A 25,549-nucleotide genomic window follows, 5' to 3' on the forward strand; every position below is an offset into this window, starting at 1 on the left:
AAGGGGTAGACAGTGACAGAGGTTCTCCATTCTTGTGGGACACCCTTTCTTCCCCCCTTCTCGACCTTCATGGGGTCAGGATGGCTGCAGCTGGGGAGCCCCTGGAAGCTTAGGAAGTTGCGGGGGGAACAGGAATAAGTGAAGAGGAACAGGCACTTCATGTCAACAATGTTGTCAGCATTTTGGAAACCACAAAACCAACCCAAAAACCCAGTTACAAATTTTTAAAAAGAATCCAGTGACAGGGTTTTTTACACATTATTCGAGCAGGTCTATTCCCAGGCATCTTGGACGAGTGGCAGGCAGGAGGGGGTGAAGTGGTGTGAGCAGCGGGCGGGGGGGCCAGGGAAGGGGTCGAAGAGGCGGGAGGCCGAGGGAGGGGGCAAAGAGGTGTGAGCAGCGGGCGGGGGGCTGGGGGAGGGGGTGAAGAGGCGGGAGGGCGGGGAGCCGGGGGGAGGGCGGGGAGCTGGGGAAGAGGGCAAAGAGGTGTGTGAGCGGCCAGGGAAGGGAGTGAAGAGATGTGGGCTGGGGGAAGGGTCGAAGAGGTGTGTGAGTGGCTGGCAGGTGGGGGACAGGGGCGAAGAGGCTCGGAGGCGCAGGTGCCTCAGGATGGGGGCTGAGCGGGGCCACAGGTGAAGAGTGGACAGGGCTTCCAGGGGAAGAGGCTGAGCAGGGACGGGGCCACAGTCCGGGCACCCCCAACCTCCCCAAATGGAGGAGTCACACACTACCCATGGCCTCACACTGTGCTTCCAGGTTGCATCTGCCTGCCTTTCTTTCTGCTTCTCTCTGTGTGCCATGTCTCCTGCTTTTCTAAGACACCCACCCAACTCCTGACCCACCTCTCTGGTCCAACAATACTCAGCAAAGCCATCCAGCTACATATTTTTAATTTGTATATGGGCTTGCATACTCCTCTGCCCAATGGGGAGCTGCTATGAGGGAGCCTAGCTGTTTCCCATGGCCATCCAAAATGCAGCCACAACCACTTAGCCTAACCTACAACAATAATTATTCAGCCCAGCTTCTAATACATACAAGGTGGAAGGAAGGGAAAGAGAGTTGAAATCAGATGCATAATGGAAACCTATTATAAGTCATGGAAGGGCCCTGATTTTCAAGAAGTGCCAATTAAGGCATCTAAAAACTGAAGCACCAATAAAATCACTTGACACCATTTGGCCAAAATCTTGACCATTAGTGTATAAATGTTATTTCAGGGAAGGGAGTTTTTAAAATGAAACTTATCTATCAGGGTTGTTCACAAAAACACTGTTTGCATATGCAAATATTAGCTTTTTAATGTACATAGATTTGGACCTCCAATATTGTGGACCTAAGATTTTGGGTGTAGAATGTTGAGTTCGAGGCTATTTTAGAAAATATGGGTCTTAAAATTATATTGGAAAATAGTCTGGCCAAATATTGCACCCAGATAAATACCGCTTAGCTCTTTTCATCTGCATATCTCAAAACCCATACAAAAGAAGGTCATTCTTACAAATGAAGGAACTGAGGCATAGAGAGGGGAAGCGTATTGCCCAAGTTGCCACAAAACCTAGCGGTAGAAAGAGAGCTAGAACCCTGCATGCCAGAGTCTATAGCTAGTACCCCATTCACTGGGCCATACTACCTACAAACTATACAATGCTCATTCAAGTCACCGAGGGTTGTGCATCTGAAGGCAAAATTTGATCTGCAATATTTTTCATCCATTTTTGTAATAAATTCCAATTTTAATTCTCCATTTGAATAATTTCCCATCAAATACTAGCAGGGAAGTGTATTAAAATTCACATATGAAGTCAGGACCCATGAACAACCACAATGCATTGTAAAGCTGTAAGGGATATATTTTCTATATGTTGTGCCTGACCAGGAAATTAAAATCCTAGTCTCAGTTCTTCTCGAATTCAATTGTTTTTATGTCCTGTTCCATTTAACAGTACACTTTTCAGTGATTGGACCCGATCGCCCTATCACTGCTTCTGTAGGTGATGAAGTCAGATTAGCCTGCCGCTTGTCACCCAGGATGAGTGCTGAGAACATGGAGGTGAGATGGTACCGGGCTCAGTTTTCTTCAGTTGTGCACCTGTACCGTGAAGGGAAGGATCAGTATCCGGAGCAGATGTCAGAATATCGGGGAAGAACAGAGTTTCTGAAAGAGGGCCTGGCTGATGGAAGAGTTGCCTTGAGGATAGGCAATATCAGACTCTCTAATTCAGGGCTGTACGCATGTTTCTTTCGATCAGAGTTCTCATATCAAGAAGCTGCATTGGAACTACAGGTATCAGGTCAGTAAACTTGATTTTCTATATTGCCTTCCCTAGGTTGAGAGGACATCGTTATATCTCATTTCATAAGCGCTGACTTTTGGTTTTGCTGGTGGGTGCCCCACACCAACTCCACCCCCTCCCCCAAACTCCACCCCCACTCCGCCCCCCCGAGGCCCGCTCTACCCCTCCCCCGAAATCCCCTCTCCTGAGTACCTCCTGCCTGCCGCTCACTCCTTTCTGCCCCCTCCTGCCTTAAGGGCAGTGAGTGGGGGTGGGGGCAGAGAGGAGCAAGTGGCTCAGCAGCTGATTGGCAGCCAGCCCTAGGGCTGCCCCTGCAGCTGCCCCGGGCAGGTCCATGGGTGCTGAGCACCCCCTATTTTTTCTCCATGGATGCTTGAGCCCCTGAGCACCCATGGAGTCAGCGCCTATGTCTCCTTTAAACGGCAATTACAACACTTGTCTTTCTGGTATCAGCTGTCGTTTGCCAGCCTTGCTAAGTGTCTGAGATCTGAGGAGACACTTGAAAGTTTTGGCCTGTGCACTGCAGTTATATTTCTAAGCGCTGATTGCCAATCGAGATGTGTGGAAAAGCTGTTTTTTCTTCCCTCTCCTCCATATTTGTGGTTTTTGAGGAAAATATTGTATATTAATTTAAGGTGATACAAAATATCTGAAACCTATCATTGCATTCAATCCCCTGCACCACTCTGTCCGGTGAAAACTACTTTCAGCTAACATGACAGGAGAAAGATTTATACCCAGTCTTGCTGATTTTCTTTGAAATTACAGGGCTCGGTTGTCACTAGCCCTAACTCGGCCATGCAGGGGAATGGCAGAGAGTAAGTGTGGCCATGTTAGGTTTTCAGGTACCCCAGTTTTAGCATGTGGGAGTGCAGGGACCAGATGCTCACCCACCAGACCAAATACGTGACGAGTAGGCAAAGAAAAGTGAGTCATAAGCACAGCCATGTCTGCGGTCCTTTACCCCCATGTGCCCATCAACACAGCTGGCTAGGTACCCAGTGAGAATAGGCTGCACCAAGAAAAAGAAATGTTTTTTCTTCTCCCAGTGCAACCCGGGATGTCCCTAAAATGCACAGTCTAGTCCTATGGGATTATATAGAAGATAATCCAGTGGTTTTGTAACATATGGTAATACACAGAGACATGCTAGACTAGAATCAGCATTTCTCAAATGTGGCCACCGGGGGCTTTTCTTGCAGCCTCCTGGGCTTTGATGGGGGTGCGGGGGAGACCAGCCCCTCCCCCTCCCTGGTGCTCCTGGATGCACAGCCTTGGTGTTGGGGCTTCCAGTAGGGGTTGGTGCCTGCCCCTCTCTGGAGACACTTGGGCACAATGCTGGAGAAGCAGGCAGCTGGTGAGTTCCCCACCTTCCCAGGAGCGGTGGAGCTCAGATTTTGGGCTTCAGCCTGGGCATGGCGGGGTGGCAGGCTCTGGCTGCGTGGCATCAGGCTCCAGCCCCGCGCTCTGGCCACATGGCATCGGACTCTGTCCCCTAGCCACGGGGTTTCAGGCTGCAGCCCCCTGCTGCCTCTCGCAGCCACCCACCCACCCCCATCGTCCCTGGCCCCTGCTGCCTCCCCCTCCCCCCATCCAGGGCTTAATTAGTCTCCAGACTTGCCTGGGGCTGAGTAAGTCTGTAATGAAAGGTGATATCTGTGTGTTTGTTAATATCACTTTTCACAGGAGACTTACTAGCTAGCAATAAATAAATTACAACGATTTGGACGTGTCTATGTGCGTATTTCTTTGTTTTTCCTAAAGCTAATTAAGTATTTTAGGGGAAAAGTGTGAGTGCAGCCACCAGCAAAAGTCGGTGGCTGCACTCCGAGGCCACGAAATAATTTGTCTTGAGAACCCCTGGACTAGATTCTGTCCTGCTTTACTCCCCTCCTTGGATCTTGGGTCTGAGTGTTGGAGAGCTCTTCCCCCGGTTTCCACAGGGAGTCAGAGGGTGAAGAAGGGGGTAGAGAGAGAAAGGAGGGGAATGGATAGATCCTTTGCTCTCCCCACGCCCCTGTGTTTGGCCAGAACAGCTGGCCAGGTGTGAAGATGGCAGTAAGATACGCCCTTCCATGGGCTGCAGCAACTTACTTCTCCCATAAGAATGGCCATACAGATTCAGACCAATGCTTCATATAGCTCAGTAGCCTGTCTTCCAACAGTGGCTGGTGTCAGATGCTTCAGAGGGAATGAACAGAACAGGGCAATTACTGAGTGATCCATCCCCCGCCGTCCAGTCCCAACTTCTGCCAGCAAGAGGCTTAGAAACACCCAGAGCATGAGGTTGGGTCTCTGACCATCTTGGCTAATAGTCATTGATGGCCCTATCTTCCATGAATTTATCTAATTGTTTTCTAAACCCAGATATACTTTTGGTCTTCACAAAATCCCCTGGCAATGAGTTCCACAGGTTGACTGTGCGTTGTGGGAAGCAGTACTTCTTTTGTTTATTTTAAACCTGCTGCCTATTAATTTCATTGGGTCACCCATGGTTTTTGTGTTGTGTGAAAGGGTAAATTTCACTTCCTTATTCAGTTTCTCCACACCAGTCATGATTTTATGGATCTCTATCATATCCCCCCCTTAGGCATCTCTTTTTTAAGCTGAACAGTCCCAGTCTTTTTAATTTCTCTTCATATGGAAGCTGTTCCATACCCCTAATCATTTCTGTTGCCCTTCTCTGTACCTTTTCCAATTTTAATACATCTTTTTTGAGATGAGGTGACTAGATCTGCACACAGTATTCAAGATGAGGGAGTATCATAGATTTATATTAGGGCTGTTGATTAATTGCAGTTAACTCACATGATTAACTCAAAAAAATTAATTGCAATTAAAAAATTTATTGCAGTTAATCACAGTTTTAATTGTTTGCACTGTTAAACAATAGAATTCCAGTTGAAATTTATTAAATATCTGTGGATGTTTTTCTACATTTTCAAATATATTGATTTCAATTACAACACAGAATACAAAGCGTACAGTGCTCACTTTATATTATTATTTTTATTACAAATATTTGCACTGTAAAAATGATAAACAAAAGCAATAGTATTTTTCAATTCACCTCATACAAGTACTGTAGTGCAATCTCTTTATTGTGAAAGTGCAACTTACAAATGTAGATTTTTTTTGTTACATAACTGCACTCAAAAACAAAACAATGTAAAACTTTAGCAACTACAAGTCCACTCAGTCCTACTTTTTGTTCAGCCAATCACTAAGAAAAACAAGTTTGTTTACATTCACGGGAGATAATGCTGCCTGCTTCTTATTTACAATTTCACCTGAAAGTGAGAACAGGCATTCACATGGCACTGTTGTAGCTGGCATTGCAAGGTATGTGCCCGATATGCTAAACATTTGTATATCCCTTCATGCTTCGGCCACGATTCCAGAGGACATGCTTCCATACTGATGATGCTCATTAAAAAAATCATGCGTTAATGAAATTTGTGAAAGAACTCCTTGGGGGAGAATTGTATGTCTCCTGCTCTGTGTTACCCGCATTCTGCCATATGTTTCGTATTATGGCATTCTCGGATGATTACCCAGCACATGTTGTTCGATTTAAGAACACTTTCACTGTAGATTGGATGAAATGCAAAGAAGGTACCAATGTGAGATTTCTAAAGATAGCTACAGGTGTGGGACATGCTTTCAGAAGTCTTAAAAGAGCAACACTCCCACAAGGAAACTACAGAATCTGAACCACCAAAAAAGAAAATCAACCTTCTGCTGGTGACATCTGACTCAGATAATGAAAATGAACATGCATTGGTCTGCACTGCTTTGGATTGTTATCAAGCAGAACCTGTCATCAGTATGGATGCATGTCCCCTAGAATGGTGTTTGAAGCACGAAGGGACATATGAACTTTAGCTCATCTGGCATGTAAATATCTTGCGACGCTGGCTACAACAGTGCAATGCGAACGCCCATTCTCACTTTCAGGTGACATTGTAAATGCCAAGCAGGCAGCATTATTTCCCATAAATGCAAACAAACTTGTTTGTCTGAGCGATTGGCTGAACAAGAAGAAGGACTGAGTGGACTTGTAGGCTCTAAAGTTTTACATGGTTTTATTTTTGAGTGCAGTTTTTTTTGTACATAATTCTATATATGTAAGTTCAACTTTCATGATAAGGAGATTGCACTACAGTGCTTGTATTAGGTGAATTGAAAAATACTATATACTTTTGTTTCTTTTTTACAGTGCAAATATTTGTAATCAAAAATAAATATAAAGTGAGCCCTATACACTTGTATTCTGTGTTGTAACTGAAATCAATATATTTGAAAATGTAGAGAACATCCCCCCAAAATATTTAAATAAATGGTATTCTATTATTGTTTAACAGTGCAATTAATTGTGCAATTAATCATGATTAATTTTTTAATCACTTGACAGCCCTAATTTATATAGTGGCGTTATGATATTTTTTGTCTTATTATCTATCCTTTTCCTAATGGTTCAGACCATTCTGTTAGCTTTTATAGCTGCTGCTGCACATTGAGCAGATGTTTTCAGAGAACTACCCACGGTGACTCCAAGATCTCTTTCTTGAGTGTTAACAGCTCATTTAGACCCCATCATTTTGTATGTATAGTTGAGATTATGTTTTCCAATGTGCATTACTTTGCATTTATCAACCCTGAATTTCACCTGCCATTTTGTTGCCCAGTGACCCAGTTTTGTGAAATCTCCTTGTAACTCTTCACAGTCTGCTTTGGACTTAACTATCTTAAGTAATTTTGTATTATCTGCAAACTTTGCCATCTCACCGTTTAACCCCTTTTTCGAGATCATTTATGAATATATTGAATAGTACTGGTCCCAGTACAGTTCCTTAGGGGACTACGCTATTTACCTCTCTCCACGGTGAAAACTGACCATTTATTCCTACCCTTTGTTTCCTATCTTTTAACCAGTTACTGATGCATGAGAAGACCTTCCCTTTTAGCCCATCATTGCCTACATTGCTTAAGAGTCTTTGGTAAGGGGCCTTGTCAAAGGCTTTCTGAAAGTCCACGTACATTATATCCACTGTATCACCCTTGTCCACGTTTGTTGATCCCCTCAAAGAATTCTAATAGATTAGTGAGGCATGATTTCTGTTTACAAAAGCCGTGTTGATTCTTCCCCAACATATCATGCTCATCTATCTGTCTGATAATTCTGCTCTTTACTATAGTTTCAACCAATTTGCCTAGTACTGAAGTTAGGCTTATCAGCCTGTAATTGCCAGGATCGCCTCTGGAGGCTTTTTAAAAACAGGTGTCACATTATCTATCCTCCAGTCATCTGGTATAGAGGCTCATTTAAGCAATAGGTTACATGCCACAGTTTGTAGTTCTTCAATTTCACATTTGAATCATAGAATCATAGAATCATAGAATATCAGGGTTGGAAGGGACCTCAGGAGGTCATCTAGTCCAACCCCCTGCTCAAAGCAGGACCAATCCCCAATTAAATCATCCCAGCCAGGGCTTTGTCAAGCCTGACCTTAAAAATTTCTAAGGAAGGAGATTCTACCACCTCCCAGGTAACGCATTCCAGTGTTTCATCACCCTCCTAGTGAAAAAGTTTTTCCTAATATCCAACCTAAACTTCCCCCACTGCAACTTGAGACCATTACTCCTTGTCCTGTCCTCTTCTACCACTGAGAATAGTCTAGAACCATCCTCTCTGGAACCACCTCTCAGGTAGTTGAAAGCAGCTATCAAATCCCCCCTCATTCTTCTCTTGTGCAGACTAAACAATCCCAGTTCCCTCAGCCTCTCCTCATAAGTCATGTGTTCCAGACCCCTAATCATTTTTGTTGCCCTTCGCTGGACTCTTTCCAATTTATCCACATCCTTCTTGTAGTGTGGGGCCCAAAACTGGACACAGTACTCCAGATGAGGCCTCACCAATGTCGAATAGAGGGGAACGATCACGTCCCTCGATCTGCTCGCTATGCCCCTACTTATACATCCCAAAATGCCATTGGCCTTCTTGGCAACAAGGGCACACTGCTGACTCATATCCAGCTTCTCGTCCACTGTCACCCCTAGGTCCTTTTCCGCAGAACTGCTGCCTAGCCATTTGGTCCCTAGTCTGTAGCTGTGCATTGGGTTCTTCCGTCCTAAGTGCAGGACCCTGCACTTATCCTTATTGAACCTCATCAGATTTCTTTTGGCCCAACCCTCCAATTTGTCTAGGTCCCTCTGTATCCTATCCCTGCCCTCCAGCGTATCTACCACTCCTCCCAGTTTAGTATCATTCGCAAATTTGCTGAGAGTGCAATCCACACCATCCTCCAGATCATTTATGAAGATATTGAACAAAACCGGTCCCAGGACCGACCCCTGGGTCACTCCTCTTGACACCGGCTGCCAACTAGACATGGAGCCATTGATCACTACCCGTTGAGCCTGACAATCTAGCCAACTTTCTACCCGCCTTATAGTGCATTCATCCAGCCCATACTTCTTTAACTTGCTGACAAGAATACTGGGGGAGACCGTGTCAAAAGCTTTGCTAAAGTCAAGAAACAATACATCCACTGCTTTCCCTTCATCCACAGAACCAGTAATCTCATCATAGAAGGCGATTAGATTAGTCAGGCATGATCTTCCCCTGGTGAATCCATGCTGACTGTTCCTGATCACTTTCCTCTCATGTAAGTACTTCAGGATTGATTCCTTGAGGACCTGCTCCGTGATTTTTCTGGGGACTGAGGTGAGGCTGACTGGCCTGTAGTTCCCAGGATCCTCCTCCTTCCCTTTTTTAAAGATTGGCACTACATTAGCCTTTTTCCAGTCATCTGGGACTTCCCCCATTCGCCATGAGTTTTCAAAGATAATGGCCAATGACTCTGCAATCACAGCTGCCAATTCCTTTAGCACTCTCGGATGCAACTCGTCCGGCCCCATGGACTTGTGCATGTCCAGCTTTTCTAAATAGTCCCTAACCACCTCTTTCTCCACAGAGGGCTGGCCATCTACTCCCCATGTTGTGATGCCCAGCGCAGCAGTCTGGGAGCTGTCCTTGTTAGTGAAGACAGAGGCAAAAAAAGCATTGAGTACATTAGCTTTTTCCACATCCTCTGTCACTAGGTTGCCTCCCTCATTCAGTAAGGGGCCCACACTTTCCTTGGCTTTCTTCTTGTTGCCAACATACCTGAAGAAACCCTTCTTGTGACTCTTGACATCTCTTGCTAGCTGCAGCTCCAGGTGCGATTTGGCCCTCCTGATTTCATTCCTACATGCCCGAGCAATATTTTTATACTCTTCTCTGGTCATATGTCCAACCTTCCACTTCTTGTGAGCTTCTTTTTTATGTTTAAGATCTGCTAGGATTTCACCGTTAAGCCAAGCTGGTCGCCTGCCATATTTACTATTCTTTTGACTCATCAGGATGGTTTGTCCCTATAACCTCAACAGGGATTCCTTGAAATACAGCCAGCTCTCCTGGACTCCTTTCCCCTTCATGTTAGTCCCCCAGGGGATCCTACCCATCCGTTCCCTGAGGGAGTCGAAGTCTGCTTTCCTGAAGTCCAGGGTCCATATCCTGCTGCTTACCTTTCTTCCCTGTGAGTTCCTTCAGAGCTCTTGGGTGAATCCTATCTGGTCCTGGTGACTTATTACTGTTTTAGTTTATCAGTTTGTTCCAAAACCTTCTCTATTGATACCTCAATCTTGGACAGTTCAGATTTGTCACCTAAAAAGAATGACTCTGGTGTGGAAATCTGCTGCTCCTGTGCAGTGAAGACCAACACAAATAATTTATTTAGCTTCTCCGCAATGGCCTTATCTTCCTTGAGTACTCCTTTAGCACCTTGATCATCCAGTGGCCCCATTGATTGTTTGGTCGGCTTCCTGCTTTTGATATAGTTTAAAAAATGCTGCTTGTTTTTGTGTCTTTTGCTAGGTGCTCTTCAAATTCTTTTTTTGGCCAACCTAATTATGCTTTTACAATTGACTTGCCAGAGTTCCTTTCTATTTTCCTCAGTAGGATTTAACTTCCAATTTTTAAAGGATGCCTTTTTGTCTCTAACTGCCTCTTTTACTCTGTTGTTTAGTCATGGTAGCATTTTTTTGGTCCTCTTACTGTGTTGTTGTTTTTTTCAATTTGGGGTCTACATATAGTTTGGGCCTCTATTATGGTGCTTTTAGAAAGTTTCCATGCAGCTTGCAGGCATTTCACTCTTGTGACTGTTCCTTTTAATTTTTGTTTAACTCGCCTCCTCATTTTTGTGTAGTTCCCCTTTTTGAATTTAAATGCTACTGTGGTGGGCTTCTTTGGTATTTCCCCCCGTACAAGGATGTTAAATTTAATTACATTATAGTTGCTATTACCGACAGTTCAGCTATATTCACCTCTTGGACCAGATCCTGTGTGCCACTTAGGATTAAATCAAGAATGGCCTCTCCCCTTGTGTGTTCCAGGATTAGCTTCTCCAAGAAGCAGTCACTCAGTGATGTCTAGAAATTTTATCTCTGCATGCCATCCTGAGGAGACATGTTCTCAATCAATATGTGGACAGTTGAAATCCCCTGTTATTATAGGGGTTTCTCTTTTTGTAGCCTCTTACTTCCCTCCCCACAGCAAAAGAGTAGTAAAGGGGTAATTGTGGCTCTCTGAGTCATAATTCCTTTCAAGGCTGCTCCTTTCAAGGCTGCTCCTCATTTATCCTATCCTTAGGATAAATGTGTCCTCCCTTACTCAAGGCTGAGCCTAAAGGATCAGTCTAGCCCTCAATGCTCTGTTGCCGAATATGTTAAATTTTTAACCCAGAATATACAATTAATGCAGATTTACTTCATTCTCCAGTTTCAGGTACTAATCCCCTGATCTCTATTGAGGGTTACCAGGACGGAGGTATCCAAATGGTGTGTCGATCGGGAGGATGGTATCCAGAGCCTCAGTCACTGTGGAAGGATCTCAAAGGACAGCCTCTCCCATCATTGCCTGGAAAATGCTTCCGTGATGAAAATGGGCTGTTTCAGACTGAATCGGTACTTATTGTAACAGAAAATTCCAACCAGAATCTGACCTGCACAATCAGAAACAACATCCTGAATGAAGAAGAAGTATCAAGCGTTTATATAGCAGGTCAGTTCATACATCCATTGATATGAAGTTTGGTTCGAGAAACTGTCCTATATCAGTGGTTTTCAATCTGTAGTCCATGGACTCCCGGGGTTTAGCAGCCTGTGTCTTAAGATTTCTTAAGGAGGTCCGCAACTTCATTCGAAATTTTTTAGGGGTCCACAAATGAAAAAAGGTTGAAAACCACTGGCCTACATTCATTTCAGGACTAGTCTCCCCGTGTAAATAAAGTCAATTACACTGAGAATATGCCCTGACTTCATGTCACTGGTTTTCCTCTGCGGGAAACTGACGTGCAAGACCCAGATATTTGCTACCACTCGACAGACGGTTGACACTGGGGTTAAAACTGGGATGCTGGTATTGGAAAAAAGAGAGACAATAATAAGTTTAATAAAAAATAATAATAATTCATAATAAATTAATAATATTCATTTGTTTTTCAGATTCTTTTTTCCCAAAGGTCTCCCACGTGACAGTGATTCGCCTGTCACTAAACCTGTTGGTTTTGGGTTTTTTCATTCCCTTGCTTATTTACTGTTTACGGAAGCAACACAAAGAAAAAGGTAATACATGAAATAAAGGGGACAGTACAGTCAGAGCCGTCCTGTCCATAGGACAGACCGGGGCAACTGCCCCGGGCTCTGTGCTTTGGGGGGCCCTGCGTTTCGGGACATGGAGTCCAGGGGGGCCTGGGTGATTAGTGAGGGCCTGATGCCAGCAGCAGCAAGTGACCCGGCCCCAGCCCGCTCCGCTCTGCCCCATCCCGCCGGCTCCTGGCATTGCTCGGGGGAGGGGGCGGAAGCCAGAAAGAGGTGGGGTGGGGCTTGGGGGAAGGGGTAGAATGGGGCGGACAGGGGTGGAGCAGGGGCAGGAAGATGTGGGGTGGGGAAGGGGTGGGAAGAGGCGGGGCAGAGGCTTGGGGGAAGGGGTGGAATGGGGCGGAGAGGGACAGAACAGGGGCAGGAAGAGGTGGGATGGTGAAGGGACAGGAAGAGGCGGGGCAGGGGCTTGGGGGAATGGGTGGAATGGGGTGGGGAGGGGCGGAGCAGGGGCAGGAAGATGTGGGGTGGGGCAGGGGCGGGAAGAGGCGGGGCAGAGGCTTGGGGGAAGGGGTGGAATGGGGCAGGGAGGGGCAGAGCAGGGGCAGGAAGAGGCGGGGCGGGGGGTTGGGGGAAGGGGTAGTGTGGGGGCGGCACCTGGGCCAGAGTGGGAGGGTTGTCCCAGGCCCCGCACCCCCCCTAGGGACGGCCGTGATACAGATATAGTCAGGGAGAGATTTTTAAAATGAGAGAGGGTGATGTAGAGAAGGGTTAACAGAGGGTTTCAGTTCAGTGTTCAGCTTCCCTTGGGGTTCTCCCGTGCTCCCTATGCACAGCCACAGGGTTACTGTGGCCAATCGTTACACCGTGTCACGGTCTAACTGTCGGCAGGTTATCTGGAAACTCTGCCCCTTTGTAAACCAAGCGTGGAAGAGAGCCGCAGCCTTCAGATACTTAAAACCGTCCCTCTGGAAGAGGCATCTTGACACTCTGTGTCAGGGGTGGCCAAACGTACTGAGCCTCTGAGCCACATACGATAATCTTCAGAAGGTCAAGGACTGGGCGCCTAGGCGCTGACTCCGTGGGTGCTTCAGGACTGGACCACCCATGGAAAAAAATTAGTGGGTGCTTAGCACCCACCGGCAGCCAGCTCCCCCCTTCCTCTCCCTGCTGATCAACTCCTCCCCCTCCCTCCCAGTGCCTCCCGCCTGCCGCGATCAGCTGTTCCGCAGCATATAGGAGGCGCTGGGGGGAGGGGAGGAGCGGGGACAGGGTGTGCTCAGGGAGGGGGCAGAACTGGGAGGGACGTGGCAGGGCGGGGTGAGGGTTTGAGAGAAGAGGTGGGATTAGGGTGGGGCCCAGGGCAGAGTGGGGGCAGGAGTGGGGCTTTGGAGGAAGGGGTCAGGTGGGGGTGGGGCCTGGGGTGGAACGGGGGTTTGAACACCCCCGGAAGAAGCCAGTACTTGTGGCTGGGTGTGCCTGCCAAGGCTTGGGACTTCAGCCCTGCAGGGCTTACCTGCCGTGGCTCCTGCCCAGTGGAGGGGTGGTGGGGTTAGGGGCTTCTGCCCTGTGAGAAGTGCCTGCTGGGGCTTGGGGCTGAAGCACCGACAATGCCCACCATGGGGCAGAAGCCACAAGGCCCCCCTCCCTGTTGTACAGAAGCCCCTAGCCCCACCACCCTGCCGCAGGGCAGAAACCCCGAGCTCCGCTCCCAGCCTGATAGTCGGAGAAGGGGTGGGTGTGGCAGGCTCCACGAGCCACACTTTAACTGTAAAAGAGCCATATGGGGCTTGTGAACCACGGTTTGGCCACCCCTGCTGTATGTGAAAGAGAACTCCTACAAATTCTGTATATTACAAAATACAGTACAATTAAGACAAGTTAAAATACAATACAGTGAAGAAATGTTATGCAATTCTCTGAGTCAGAAGAAGACTTTAGAAAAAATAATTTCATCTTAAAAGTTTCATTATGAAATGGAAATTGTACAGAAATCATTTTTAAACTATTAGAATATCTTCTTTTTTTGGCATAGTAATGAGGAAATGCAAGATACAAACAAAAGATATAATTCTGCTTCTTTTGTCTATAGTGAAACAAAGCTGAATGCTGTTTCTTGGTATGGAAAACAATCCAAACGTACATCTACTTACTGTGAGATGAAAAAAACCCAAAACTATTTTAACCTTTTTTTGGTTTCTGATTAATTGTAAATTAACTTCCACATCATGTACACCGGTTTCTGTTTGTTTTTCAGTTATCTCTGTTTCTATCACAATTGTAGCAAAATTACAATAAATATTAGTTGAAATGTCACCATTAATTGATAGGATGACATCTAACATATCTGATCTTTTCCTTCCAATAGATTCTCTGCGCTGTAAATTGAAAGACTTTGAAGGTAAGTTTATGGGTTATATGGGGCAAGTGAACTATCTGATATAAATAGTCCATGCAATAAGGTAAGTCAAGAAAACAACATTTATTATCATGTATCTGTAGTCCCCCCCCCCCCCCCCCCGAGGTGTGGCTTACGCCTCTTCCCTTTTTTCTCTCTCTGGTGCTTGCAATGGCCAATATTAAGAGTTTACATATACACAGGCATAGGTTCTGACTTTAATTTTTCCCCAGGGGTGCTCCCGCCCCCTCCCCCCGTTCCACTCCAAGGCCCCACCCCCACTCTGCCTCTTCCCCTGAGGCCTTGCCCTCGCTCTGTCTCTTCCCTCCTCTCTGCCCCCTCCGCCGAGGCCCCTGTCCTCGCTCCATCTCTTCCCTCATCCCCATTCCCTCTGTTGAGGCCCCCCCCCCTCACTCTGCCTCTTCCTGCCCCCGCTCCAATCCAGGCCCCTGCCGCTCACTGCTCTCCCCCCTCCCCCACGTTCATCCTCCAGCCACCAAACAGCTGTGGCAGGTGGGTGCTGAGCACCCATTGAGTCAGCACCTATGTACGCAGGGGTGCTGTCCCCTGAGAAAATTAGTACAATTACTGCGAGCTGGCAAGGAATGTAAAGCCTAGTACACAGGGGACAACAAGGCAAACAAAACAAACTTAGCAACGTCATAATACACCCAAAATAAGAGCATAACTGAGGTAGGGACATTATTGGGAACAGGAAAATTAGGATGTGGAGAAGGAAGGGGTTAAGTTTAACTAATACTTAATAAACATTGATAAACAACCCTTTTCCTTGCCTCTGAGCACTCACAAAGTCCTCCAAACCCCAGCTCCCACCCTGGCACCTTCCCAACACTGCAGGCTGAGGTCGGGTGTCCCAAGATGGAGTGTTGCAGCACTGTAGTATCGGCCAGCTTAAATAAAAGTTCCCTTAGTTTATCTTCACCCCTGGGTGGGGCAGGGTCCTCTCTGGATGCCAACCAGGCTCAGGTATTCTCTCAGTCTGGAATTCTCCCGGAGTCTCAGCTGTCTCTCTGGAACTGACGCTGGGTCAGATCTCTCTCTGCTGGATGCCGGTCACTGCAGTGCTGGAAATGCCTGGTCCATGCAGCTAGATCTCACAGAGAAGCAAGGACTCCATCGGGGGGACTGGGAGTTTAGCAGGGGCTCTCTGAGCTGCGCTGTCTCTCCCCCAGCTTCCTTCCGAACTCAAAGCCGAAATGGTCCTAAACTCTGTGTGTAAACTTAAATCAGGCTGTCCTCGGGATGGGGGCTGTGCGGCACTGGTGACACTGGGCCAGCGGACTGCATGTCCAGATCAGCCCCTGCAGATGGGGACCATATTTCCCAAAGATGCTCATCCAAGGCCCCCTCCCCACGCAGGGCTGGCCTGAACCACTCACCCAAACCCTGCCCCCCACCCCCAGGTAGAGCTAGAGTCGCTGCTTGCCCGAAGCCTGCCTGCCCCCCACCCCAGCCCTGCATGGGGCTGGCATCACCACTCCCCCCTTGTTCCTTCACACCCCACCTTTTTGACAAAACAGAGTGTTTGTCCCGTTTGCTCTTGCCAACTGAGCAAATGGGACAAGTTCACACTCCTGTCAAAAAAGTTGGGACGGCCGGGACAGGGCTTAAAAAAGGGACTGTCCTGGCCAAAACAGGACATATGGTCACCCCATGCAGATGCCTTGCTACTGGCCTCAACATGGGTTTCAGTCCCTATTGCCCACACTTCTGACTCCACGAATGCTGGGAAGTGTGGTCAGAGGGATTTGGCAGCCATTACATTTGCAAACCTTTCAGTAAAGCCCCCTAGAAGCTCAGTCTGTAGCCCCAGGAGTGGTTTATCTGAACGATCAGATAGAAGAGACTTTACCCAGGATAGATAAGGAGGATCCTCACACTCTGATTGGAAAGAATGGCACATAGGCCACAGATTTATTGACTGTATCAATGCTAATAAATGCAGTGAAATCAAAGAATAATTCTTATAGCAAGGAGTTGACCGTGGCCAATTTTCCAACCATAGACTGCTTCTTGCTCCAGCTGATAAGCAGCAAATTCTAAATTCTTCTGACAGTGGCCAGTGCCAGGTGCCCCAGAGGGAATGAACAGAACAGGTGATCATCAAGTGATCCATCCCCTGTCGCTCATTCCCAGCTTCTGGTCACCTCTGATTCTCCAGAAACTCACTTGGCCACACAGCCTACCATAGTTTGAGCTGCAGGCAAAGGTCATAAACCAGAAAACACTCCCAGGGAGGCCAAAAGTAGCACCGGCTAGATTCCATCAATCTCTGCTGTGGAGTTTCACTGTCCTAATACACCACAATTACCAAACTAGGAGACAAAGACCACCACTCTCCCTCTGAGGCCCTCTATCACCCATTTAATTGCCAATTGGCCGTCAAATTTTCACTGAAAGAACATCCTCTGAACAGTAGAAGTTGAAGGCTTCAGTAAATAGTATAACAAAACCTATTTATATAGAAAAAAACACCCAAACTTGTGGGGTTGGTCCATGTCTGTGATGACACGGTGGGTGAAGTAATATCTTTTATTGGACCAACCCATCTTGTGAGAGCAATGCTGCAACCCGTTATTAGAATGAGACTTTGTACAAGTGGTCTTTATGGTCTTGATTTCAGGGAAAAGATCAAAAAAGTCTATTTTAGTATGTTTTTAATTTTAATAAATTGTAATTGGGCTTCCACAGAAAGATCAACTTGTGTCTGTCCTTATTTCATAGGAACATAGGCAACAGGAATGGACATACTGGATTAGATGTGTGCCCATCTAGTTCAATATCTTGTCTTTAATAGGAGAAAGATTTTCAATCTTTCTGTCTCACATTGTTTTTAATAATTTTAGCATAATTATATGAAATAACAGTAGGAATATCACCAAAAATACGACAATATGGAATCTCGTATTTCATTCTCTTCTTCCTCTAGATAAACTATGATTTCAAGTGGAGAAAGAGAAAGGTAAATTTCATTGACCTAAATGTGTCTCTAAAATGAAGAAAAAATAATAAAAGCTTATCTTTGTTTCTCTGGTAGAAGAGGTGTTTTTAAGTAAACCAAAAGTGAATGTTTTCCTCACAGAGAGGAAACATTACAGAGAAAAATTAGAGATATCAAACATTCTGATTGCAGCTGGTTAAATCAATCAAATAAGCACAACTTGCAAACCCTTTTCAAGATATTTTACTGTATTAGTCAAAATTTGAGTTTTTGATGAAAAAACATCACTATAAAATCAAAAGCTGAAAAATTTCAAAGAGTTTTACATCGGACGGTATATTTAGGCTGCTGCTGCTCGGATGCGCTTTCGGAAACTGCTTATTACACGTTTGCTAACAGAGCTTTCTTTCCATAGCTGTGCACCTAAGGAAAGATAGGCTGTGACTTTAGGTTTCATTGAAGAGCCTTTTTGTTTATAAGCCAGGACATCACTGGAGTGAATATGATATAAACGTTTATAACTTTAAAATTACCAGAGCAACTTTCCTCAAACTCAACTCAGGGCTGAGAATTCCTGAAGGCATCAAGGCACCTAGAGGTTAAGCATTGCAATGAATCTGGCCATTACCTGTGTCAGTGGTATCCCCCATTTTCAGCATAGGGAATATCATTGGAACCAGTAATACCTGTAAAACCTGAATGCACTTTTTAAATGTGCGCACTGTATCTTGGCAACTGGAAATCTTAGAAGGTGAAATTGATCTCTGTGGAGAGGGGTCACCTCACAGACCGACGCACTGCTTGAAGCATGCTTAAACCTTCGTTTGATTTAAGCGATGCATAATATTGATGGCCCACTGCAAAAGGGTGAATGTATCTTTTAACCACTTATCAAGTAAATCAGAGGTTAGGTAATGTAACTAATTAAAAATGGCAGGAGACACAGTGCTAGAAGAAAGGGAGTACTTGTGGCACCTTAGAGACTAACAACTTGAAGTGAGCTGTAGCTCACGAAAGCTTATGCTCAAATAAATCTAGTCTCTAAGGTGCCACAAGTCCTCCTTTTCTTTTTGCGAATACAGACTAGCACAGCTGCTACAGTGCTAGAGTGTCTTTCTTTCCAGCATTATTCATTTCAGGTCTTGTTTTCTGTTTGTTTCAGAAAAATATCTTGCAGGATTTGGTAAGTTCCATTTTCCTCTATTACTATGAAAAAGCAGCCACTCCATAGTTAAGACTGAATATTCCTGACCATTGTAAGCCTGGTTCTCTCCCCTTTTCTAATATACCAAGTGAAGGGTATTTTAGCTTTATCTCTTAGGATACGTAATCTTTGGGCAGAGGAAATATGAGTGTATTTGAGGTTACTGAGAGAAGGCATTTTTGAGATAAAGTACTCAGAAAAACAGGTAGTCACCATAGTCACCATTTACCACTTCCCTGGTGATCTAGTGGTTAGGATTTGATTCCCGGTCAGGGAAACAAGCTTTTCATCAACATATATTGAACAAAGGGAAACTGGTCTAGAGCCTCAGAGCAGAGGTGAGGCATGTTCCCACAGTGGACAGTTTATACAAATAGAGCTGTGCAAATCCATTGTTGTTGTTAAAGGGGAGGGATAGCTCAGTGGTTTGAGCATTGGCCTGCTTAAACCCAGGGTTGTGAGTTCAATCCTTGGGGGGCCATTTAGGGATCTGGGGGCAAAAATTGGGGATTGGTCCTGCTTTGAGCAGTAGGTTAGTTGAGATGACCTCCTGAGGTCCCTTCCAACCCTGATGTTCTATGATTCTATAGTTCAAAACCACAGTATTCTTGTAAGGCTTGTAGCATTCTGATTTGGGTTTAACAAATATTTTTTCCTGGCCATAAAAGTGGTACCAAGTTGTATTATATTAAGACTGCATGTATTTGGACAAGTCTTCAGCTGTTTTTGTACCTTTGTTTCAGTGCTCAGAAAAGCCGGAAGATTTGCAGGTAACTGAAATTGACATGTTACCAATGTCAAAATACCTTTCTTTCAAAGACCTGTGCTCCCTTTTCTTCTCAAAATTAACAGGATAAAAAAGTATTGGCTCTCAAGAGAGATGTAAGAGGTGATCATATAAAAATGCAAGTAACTGTTTACCCCTTTTAGACCTGAGCAGTCAGCCGCATTTGGGGTCCTGCAGGTTGTTTGTTAGGAGGAAAAATTGATGTTGGAGTCAGCTATTTCTTTGATGCAATCCTGTTTATTTACAAAGACTGTAGAAAGCCATGAATCCCTGAATACAGGAAGAATCAAACAAGAGGAAATAGTTTCGTTTTGCACAGTCCCAAGCCTCTTTCAGCTAACATTCAGTCCACAAAAGTTTTGCTCTAGGCTTTTTCCCTGGGCCAAACTCCCAATGTCTATTCAGGATGTGTCCCTCACTTTCTGCTTCTTATCTGTGTCTGTTTCTGCTTTGTTCTTCCTGCTTTTCTCTCACACATACACCTCCACTGAAACAATACCCACTGAAACCCCTCTGCCCACATACACCTCACATGTGCCTTTCTCTTGGGCCATATTATTTGCTTGTGTTATTGGTGGAAAACACTATTGTTTCAGCTACATGGTTACATAAAGGAGCTCAATTCCTTTCCCCATTGATACTGAATGAAAGGCAGCTGTTAGACCCACCAACTTTTATGGGTTTAGCCCAACCCATAACATTATAAACAGGACAAAGAGCTCAGAGGAACAGAAATATGAGTCAGCAGTGTAGCACTTTTGCAAAACAACCAAACATCATGCTGGGATGTATTAGCAGGAGTGTTGTAAGCAAGGCACGAGAAGTCATTCTTCCCCTCTACTCCACGCTGATTAGGCCTCAACTGAAGTATTGTGTACAGTTTTAGGTGCCACATTTCAGGAAAGAGGTGGACAAATTGGAGAAAGTCCAGAGAAGAGCAACAAAAATGATTAAGGGTCTAGAAAACATGACCTATGAGGGAAGATAGAAAAAATTGGGTTTGTTTAGTTTGGAGAAGAGGAGACTGAGGGGGAACATAACAGTTTTCAAGTACATAAAAGGTTGTTACAAAGGGGAAGGAGGTAAATTGTTCTCGTTAACATCTGAAGATGGGACAAGAAGCAATGGGCTTAAATTGCAGCAAGGGAGGTTAAGCTGGACGTTAGGAAAAACTTCCTAACTGTCAGGGTGGTTAAGCACTGGAATAAATTGCCTAGGAAGGCTGTAGAATCTCCATCATTGGAGGCTTTTAAAAGCAGGTTAGACAAACATCTGCCAGAGGTGGTCTAGATAATATTCTTCTTAGCCTTCCCATTAGTGCAGGGGACTGGATTAGATGACCTATTGAGTTCCCTTCCAGTCCTACTCTTCTATGATTCTATGAAATCTGATGCATTGAGAGATCTGTGCTGTAGCCCCTAATTTATTCCATTGGAGTAGAGTGAGGCCTCAGAAGGGAACATGTATCTAAGTGCCTTGCTTCCATGTGGAGAATCATGCTTAAATCCATGACTTGTTAGACATAATTATTATCCGCACACATTCACTCCCAAAACACAAGCCAATCCAAATTTGGATGGGAGATCTCCTGTATCTGAAGTGTCCTGCCACTGTGGTTCAAATATTGTCCCACCTCAGAACAAGACCATCTTGAAAGAATAGTTTTCTTATTTGGCTATGAATGTTTAGCCATCTTAACATGTAGCTTAGCACTCAAACAGTAGTTCATCTAGCCAGGATGGGCAGGGATGGTGTCTCTAGCCTCTGTTTGCCAGAAGGTGGAAATGGGCAACAGGGGATGGATCACTTGATGATTACCTGTTCTGTTCATTCCCTGGCCTTGGCCACTGTCGGAAGACAGGATACTGGGCTAGATGGGCCTTTGGTCTGACCCAATATGGCCGTTCTTATGTTCTTAGTGTCAGTGCAACTGAAACACCCATGATTTAGGTGCTTTAATAAATGCTCCTCTAAGAGCTACTGCAAATATCTACAACCACCGTTCTCAACGTCTTTGATGTAAATAACATACAAAATGAGACAACTCCATATTTTATATGGGATGGAGGTAAATCTGGGCCTTAAATGTTATCTGTAAGTTATTTTCTTCCTATCATAGCTGGAGATAACTTTATTAGTCTGGTAAAGGGAAGGGTGAGGGAAGAATAGGCTTTTCAAGGAGATGGTTATTACACCCCGTTTTGTAGGTCCTGATACGGATAACTGAGACGTTTGAGCAATGCTGCTGTGAGCCAAGGACAGAGAGATCTGATTGCAGGGATTCTGTATGATTGCTTGGATTCTCTGAATTTCCTTTAGTGATGGTCACAGGGAAACAAGGCAGGTGATTTCTGGCTTTTAGGGCTAGATTTTCAAGAGTTCATCACATTGGCTCTGGAGCTCCTTTGAAAATTTGGCCAGCTCATTCTAGCAGGTTTCTCATCCACACCTAGGACAGGAGGGTCATTATATCCTCCTATTCCCTCTTCCACTTAACACCAGGGATATCACTTTCACCTCTCTCGTTACCCTCAACCCTCTCTACGTGCACAGTATTAGCCATCCAAAAGAGGTAGGTCTGTCACCCCAGCTGAATGTACCCAAATACCCCTCTTTCTCCAACTACCAGTTCTACCACAATCCCTGTAATAGAAATCTAAAGATAAAACAAAACACAACAAAACCAATTCCCTCCACACTGAACGAGTAGCCCCCCCTTCCATCAAAGGAGCAAATAACATTCCAAATGCTCACTCCATAAATGAATAAATGCCAAACACTCCTGTCTTCTCACCATGCCCGCACCAAATACCCCACCCGCAAATAACTCCCTCCCAGAAATAGCTAATGAAAATATGCCTGATCATGTTTCCACTCGCTGTGTTTAGGAGGTGGCTGGAGGAGATGGAGGAGAAGATAGCCCATCCTGTAGGGGATAAATTGATTTAAAGACCTCTTTCTCTAGATCCAGGACAACGAAACACTATTTATGAACTTCTGGTGCACAGATGCCAACTTTCAGCTTTCCCCAGGGGTGCTCCACCCTGCTTGGCCCTACCCCTTCCCCCAAGGCCCCACCCTCGCTCTGCCTCTTCCCACCCCTGCTCCACCCCACCCCACCTCTTCCCAGCCCCACTCCACCCCCTCTCCCGAGCATGCCCTGCCCTCGCTCCACTTCTTCCCCTGTTCCCGTGGCTGCTACTCTCCCTCCCCCCAGCGCCTCCTGCATGCCACCAAACAGCTGATTGGTGGTGGGCAGGAGGTTCTGGAGGGGATGGGGGAAGAGCTGATTGATGGGGCCTGCCAAACAGCTGATCGGCAGGTGGCCAATGGGTGCTGAACACCCACTATTTTTTCCCATGGGTGCTCAAGCCCCGGAGCACCCATAGAGTCGGCACCTTTGGGCTAGTGGAAGGAATCATGATGACATTCAAACCAATAACAATATGCTTATAAACCTGATCATTTAACTTGTAATTTTTCTACACAAAGATACTGAAACTCTACTACTTTTATGGTAAAATGAACATGGGCTCGATAGACTGTGATGGCTTCCCAGATGTTATTAACTTAAAGGAATAACAGATTTAAAATGACTAGGTGTGAATATGTAAATATTATTAAATATGTTTTTGGATTATCTCCACCAAAAGGAAAACTCTCTCTTTCCTCCTTCCAGTGAATGTGACTCTGGATCAAGAAACAGCACATCCTGAACTCTGGGTGTCAAAGAACCTCAAAAGTGTGAAATGTGCAGACATAACGGGGGAACAACCTAAAGATCTGGACATTGTTGATTCTTATCGCTGTGTCCTGGGCTCTGAGAGATTTAACTCTGGGAGACATTATTGGGAAGTGGAGCTTAAGAACAAGACTATGTGGCACTTGGGGGTTTCTGCTGAATCAGAAAACAGGGAGAGGTACAAAAGTATAGCACCTGAAGATGGATACTGGGCCATAAGGTTGTGGAATGGAGAATACAAAGCCCTCTCCACTCCTCGGACAACAATCACCGTGGAAACAAAACCCACGAGGGTTGGGATTTTTCTGGACTATGAGGCAGGAGAGCTCTCATTTTACAATTTATCTGATGACTCCCATATCTACACTTTCAGATATAGCTTCCCTGGGACACTTCGGCCTTTCTTCAGTCCAGGTATACATGGATCTAAAGAGGATGCTCCCCTGACCATCTGCCCAGTTATAGACTGGCAATGAAGGACACATTGTCATTCACAACTACCATTACAATTTTCTAGCTATGTTAGATGCACACAGGAAAAATTTTTGGTAAAGTGTCTGATGATGGGGAAACATCTAGTCGAGCTGGTTGAAAATTGAGAGACAAAATGTTTTTTCTTCGGAAAATACCATGTCATCGATATCTGAACTTTCCATGGGAGTGTGTCGATTTCAACAAAACTTAGTTTAGAAAAAAAATTAAACACAGCATTTCATTAATGTTAAAATGCCCCTTTTGATACTTACAGAACAAAACATTTTGATTTTTTTTTCAAAATGACCTTTGTTTAACATTTTATTGTATATAATATGATAAAAGGAATAAAGGCAATATTGAAACAAAATCTTTTATTTCAATAGATTTCTACTAATCTTGCCAGGTCCCAGTCAACCCAGAGATTCTCTTTCTGGATCAGGGCTCTGCACATGGGACAGCACAAAGGGTCATAGTCCCCTTTTGTCCATGTGTCACAGTGCTGAGAGATGCAGCCCCGGCAGAAGCTGCGCCCAAAGTCTACGCTCACTAACTCCGTGAAATAGTTTCTGCAGATGGGACATTTGGTTTCCTCTTGGAGTCCCTGTTCAGAAGTCCCTGAAGCCATGGCAGCTAGGAGCTGGGCTTCCGTTCTCTCTCCCTTCTGCTCCAAATCAGAAGTGATTTTGCTGATAATGAAAGGTCCCTGCCTGATCTGCTATCAGCTGCTCTCCAGCACAGGAGCAGAAGGTGCAGAAAAAGGAGGGGGGGGGGAGAAGGAATAGAGGAAAGATAAGAAAATAAGGAAGTTTGACCTACATGGGGTGAGGAGGAGAAGGAATGCGAGGGGAAGGGGGTAGAGAAATAAAAAGGGAATGGAAAGAAAAGGCGGGGGGAGGATAAAGTAAGTGGGTGATGAATATGAAAAGAAACAAATTTAGGCTGCTCTTCATCTGAAACAAGAGTGTCTCAGACACATACAGATTTGCACTGAAATAACCAATGGGGGGAATTAAACCTATATAGTTGTGTCAGTGACAGTCGTGTGCGTCGATCCAGCCTGGCTGTGCTGCGTTAGATGCTGAACAGTCTAACATCCCCATCCCAGGGACTGCCAGACTTACAATCACTTCCTGGCTTAATATCAGAGGCATCCTGTGACCTGGGAACAAGTTGTGTCCTACTTGCTGTGGGCTGATTCTGTCAGTATTTTCTCCCGACTTCACCCGGAACATGAAGATTTCTGTACAGGGCAACCCTTGAACCGAAGAGTGATTTTTTTGTGTAAGTTTTATGACTTCTCTGAGTCAACAGTTCACATCCACATTCGTTTCCAGACTCCAGTAAAGCTTCAGAAAAATGGATTTCAGTTTTAAATTGTTCAAAATGACAAGCAGAAAGGGCAAAAGCACAATTTGTGGCCCACACAGAGAAAATGTAACTAACACCACACACAGCTGTTTCAAGGGAGTCAGTGTGTTTTGCCATGACTAAGATGGAGCAGAGATGGTGACACAGCAGAGAGGAGAATGTGTTTGTTTTGGGGATGATTATTCATCTACTAATCTGACCCCATGGCTGCCCCGGGAACAAGCTTGAATTCCACAGAGATGGGCAAATCTTCCCAGTTTTAAGTGCTGACAGGGACATGTTTGCTCCAGGAGAGATGTCCTGTGCTAATAAGCGCAGTAGCATGTGATCTTATCATGAGAGATTATATCCTAATGCCAAGACACAAGGGAAAAGAAATAACTTTGCCCACACATCCTTGATTCTGGCACTGCCTAACTGAAACTGCTTGACTTTTCAGCCTTAAGAACTACCTTTTAATGTAACAGGTCGAGGGTAATGTTAATATAAAGCCCTCCTGTTTTTTCTGTTCTTCTATATAATTAGCTAATCTGTAGCTATAATCCCCTCTGTTCTTGGCTTTTTTCTCTCCAGTATTCAAATATGGCTGCACAATCTCTCGCTATTCTCCCTTTTAGTCACATACTGAATTTTAATATAAAACCCCTACAGCTGTTGATAAAGTTTTCTGTT

The 25,549-nt window shown here is 45.2% G+C and overlaps 1 protein-coding gene across 1 annotated transcript; it reads left to right on the top strand.

Moving 5' to 3' along the window:
* Window positions 1-1,952: 1,952 nt before the first annotated feature.
* LOC125621448 (butyrophilin subfamily 1 member A1-like) lies at window positions 1,953-23,944 on the top strand. Its single transcript, XM_075119084.1, has 7 exons — window positions 1,953-2,294; window positions 11,119-11,400; window positions 11,844-11,963; window positions 14,308-14,340; window positions 18,462-18,482; window positions 19,247-19,273; window positions 22,970-23,944. Exons 1-7 carry the CDS (start codon window positions 2,033-2,035, stop codon window positions 23,506-23,508), a joined length of 1,284 nt encoding a protein of 427 aa, XP_074975185.1. The 5' UTR covers window positions 1,953-2,032; the 3' UTR covers window positions 23,509-23,944.
* Window positions 23,945-25,549: the final 1,605 nt, after the last annotated feature.

The sequence above is a fragment of the Caretta caretta genome, chromosome 14, assembly GCF_965140235.1.
Source record: "Caretta caretta isolate rCarCar2 chromosome 14, rCarCar1.hap1, whole genome shotgun sequence".
NCBI lineage: Eukaryota > Metazoa > Chordata > Testudines > Cheloniidae > Caretta > Caretta caretta.

What these genes read in the sequence shown, in the direction of transcription:
- LOC125621448 (XM_075119084.1), top strand. Translation starts at nt 2,033, where the DNA reads ATGAGTGCTGAGAACATGGAGGTGAGATGGTACCGGGCTCAGTTTTCT. An exon ending in ATTGGAACTACAGGTATCAG is followed by an intron (nt 2,295 to 11,118) that starts GTCAGTAAACTT and finishes TTCATTCTCCAG; the next exon opens with TTTCAGGTACTAATCCCCTG. An exon ending in AAAATATCTTGCAGGATTTG is followed by an intron (nt 18,483 to 19,246) that starts GTAAGTTCCATT and finishes CCTTTGTTTCAG; the next exon opens with TGCTCAGAAAAGCCGGAAGA.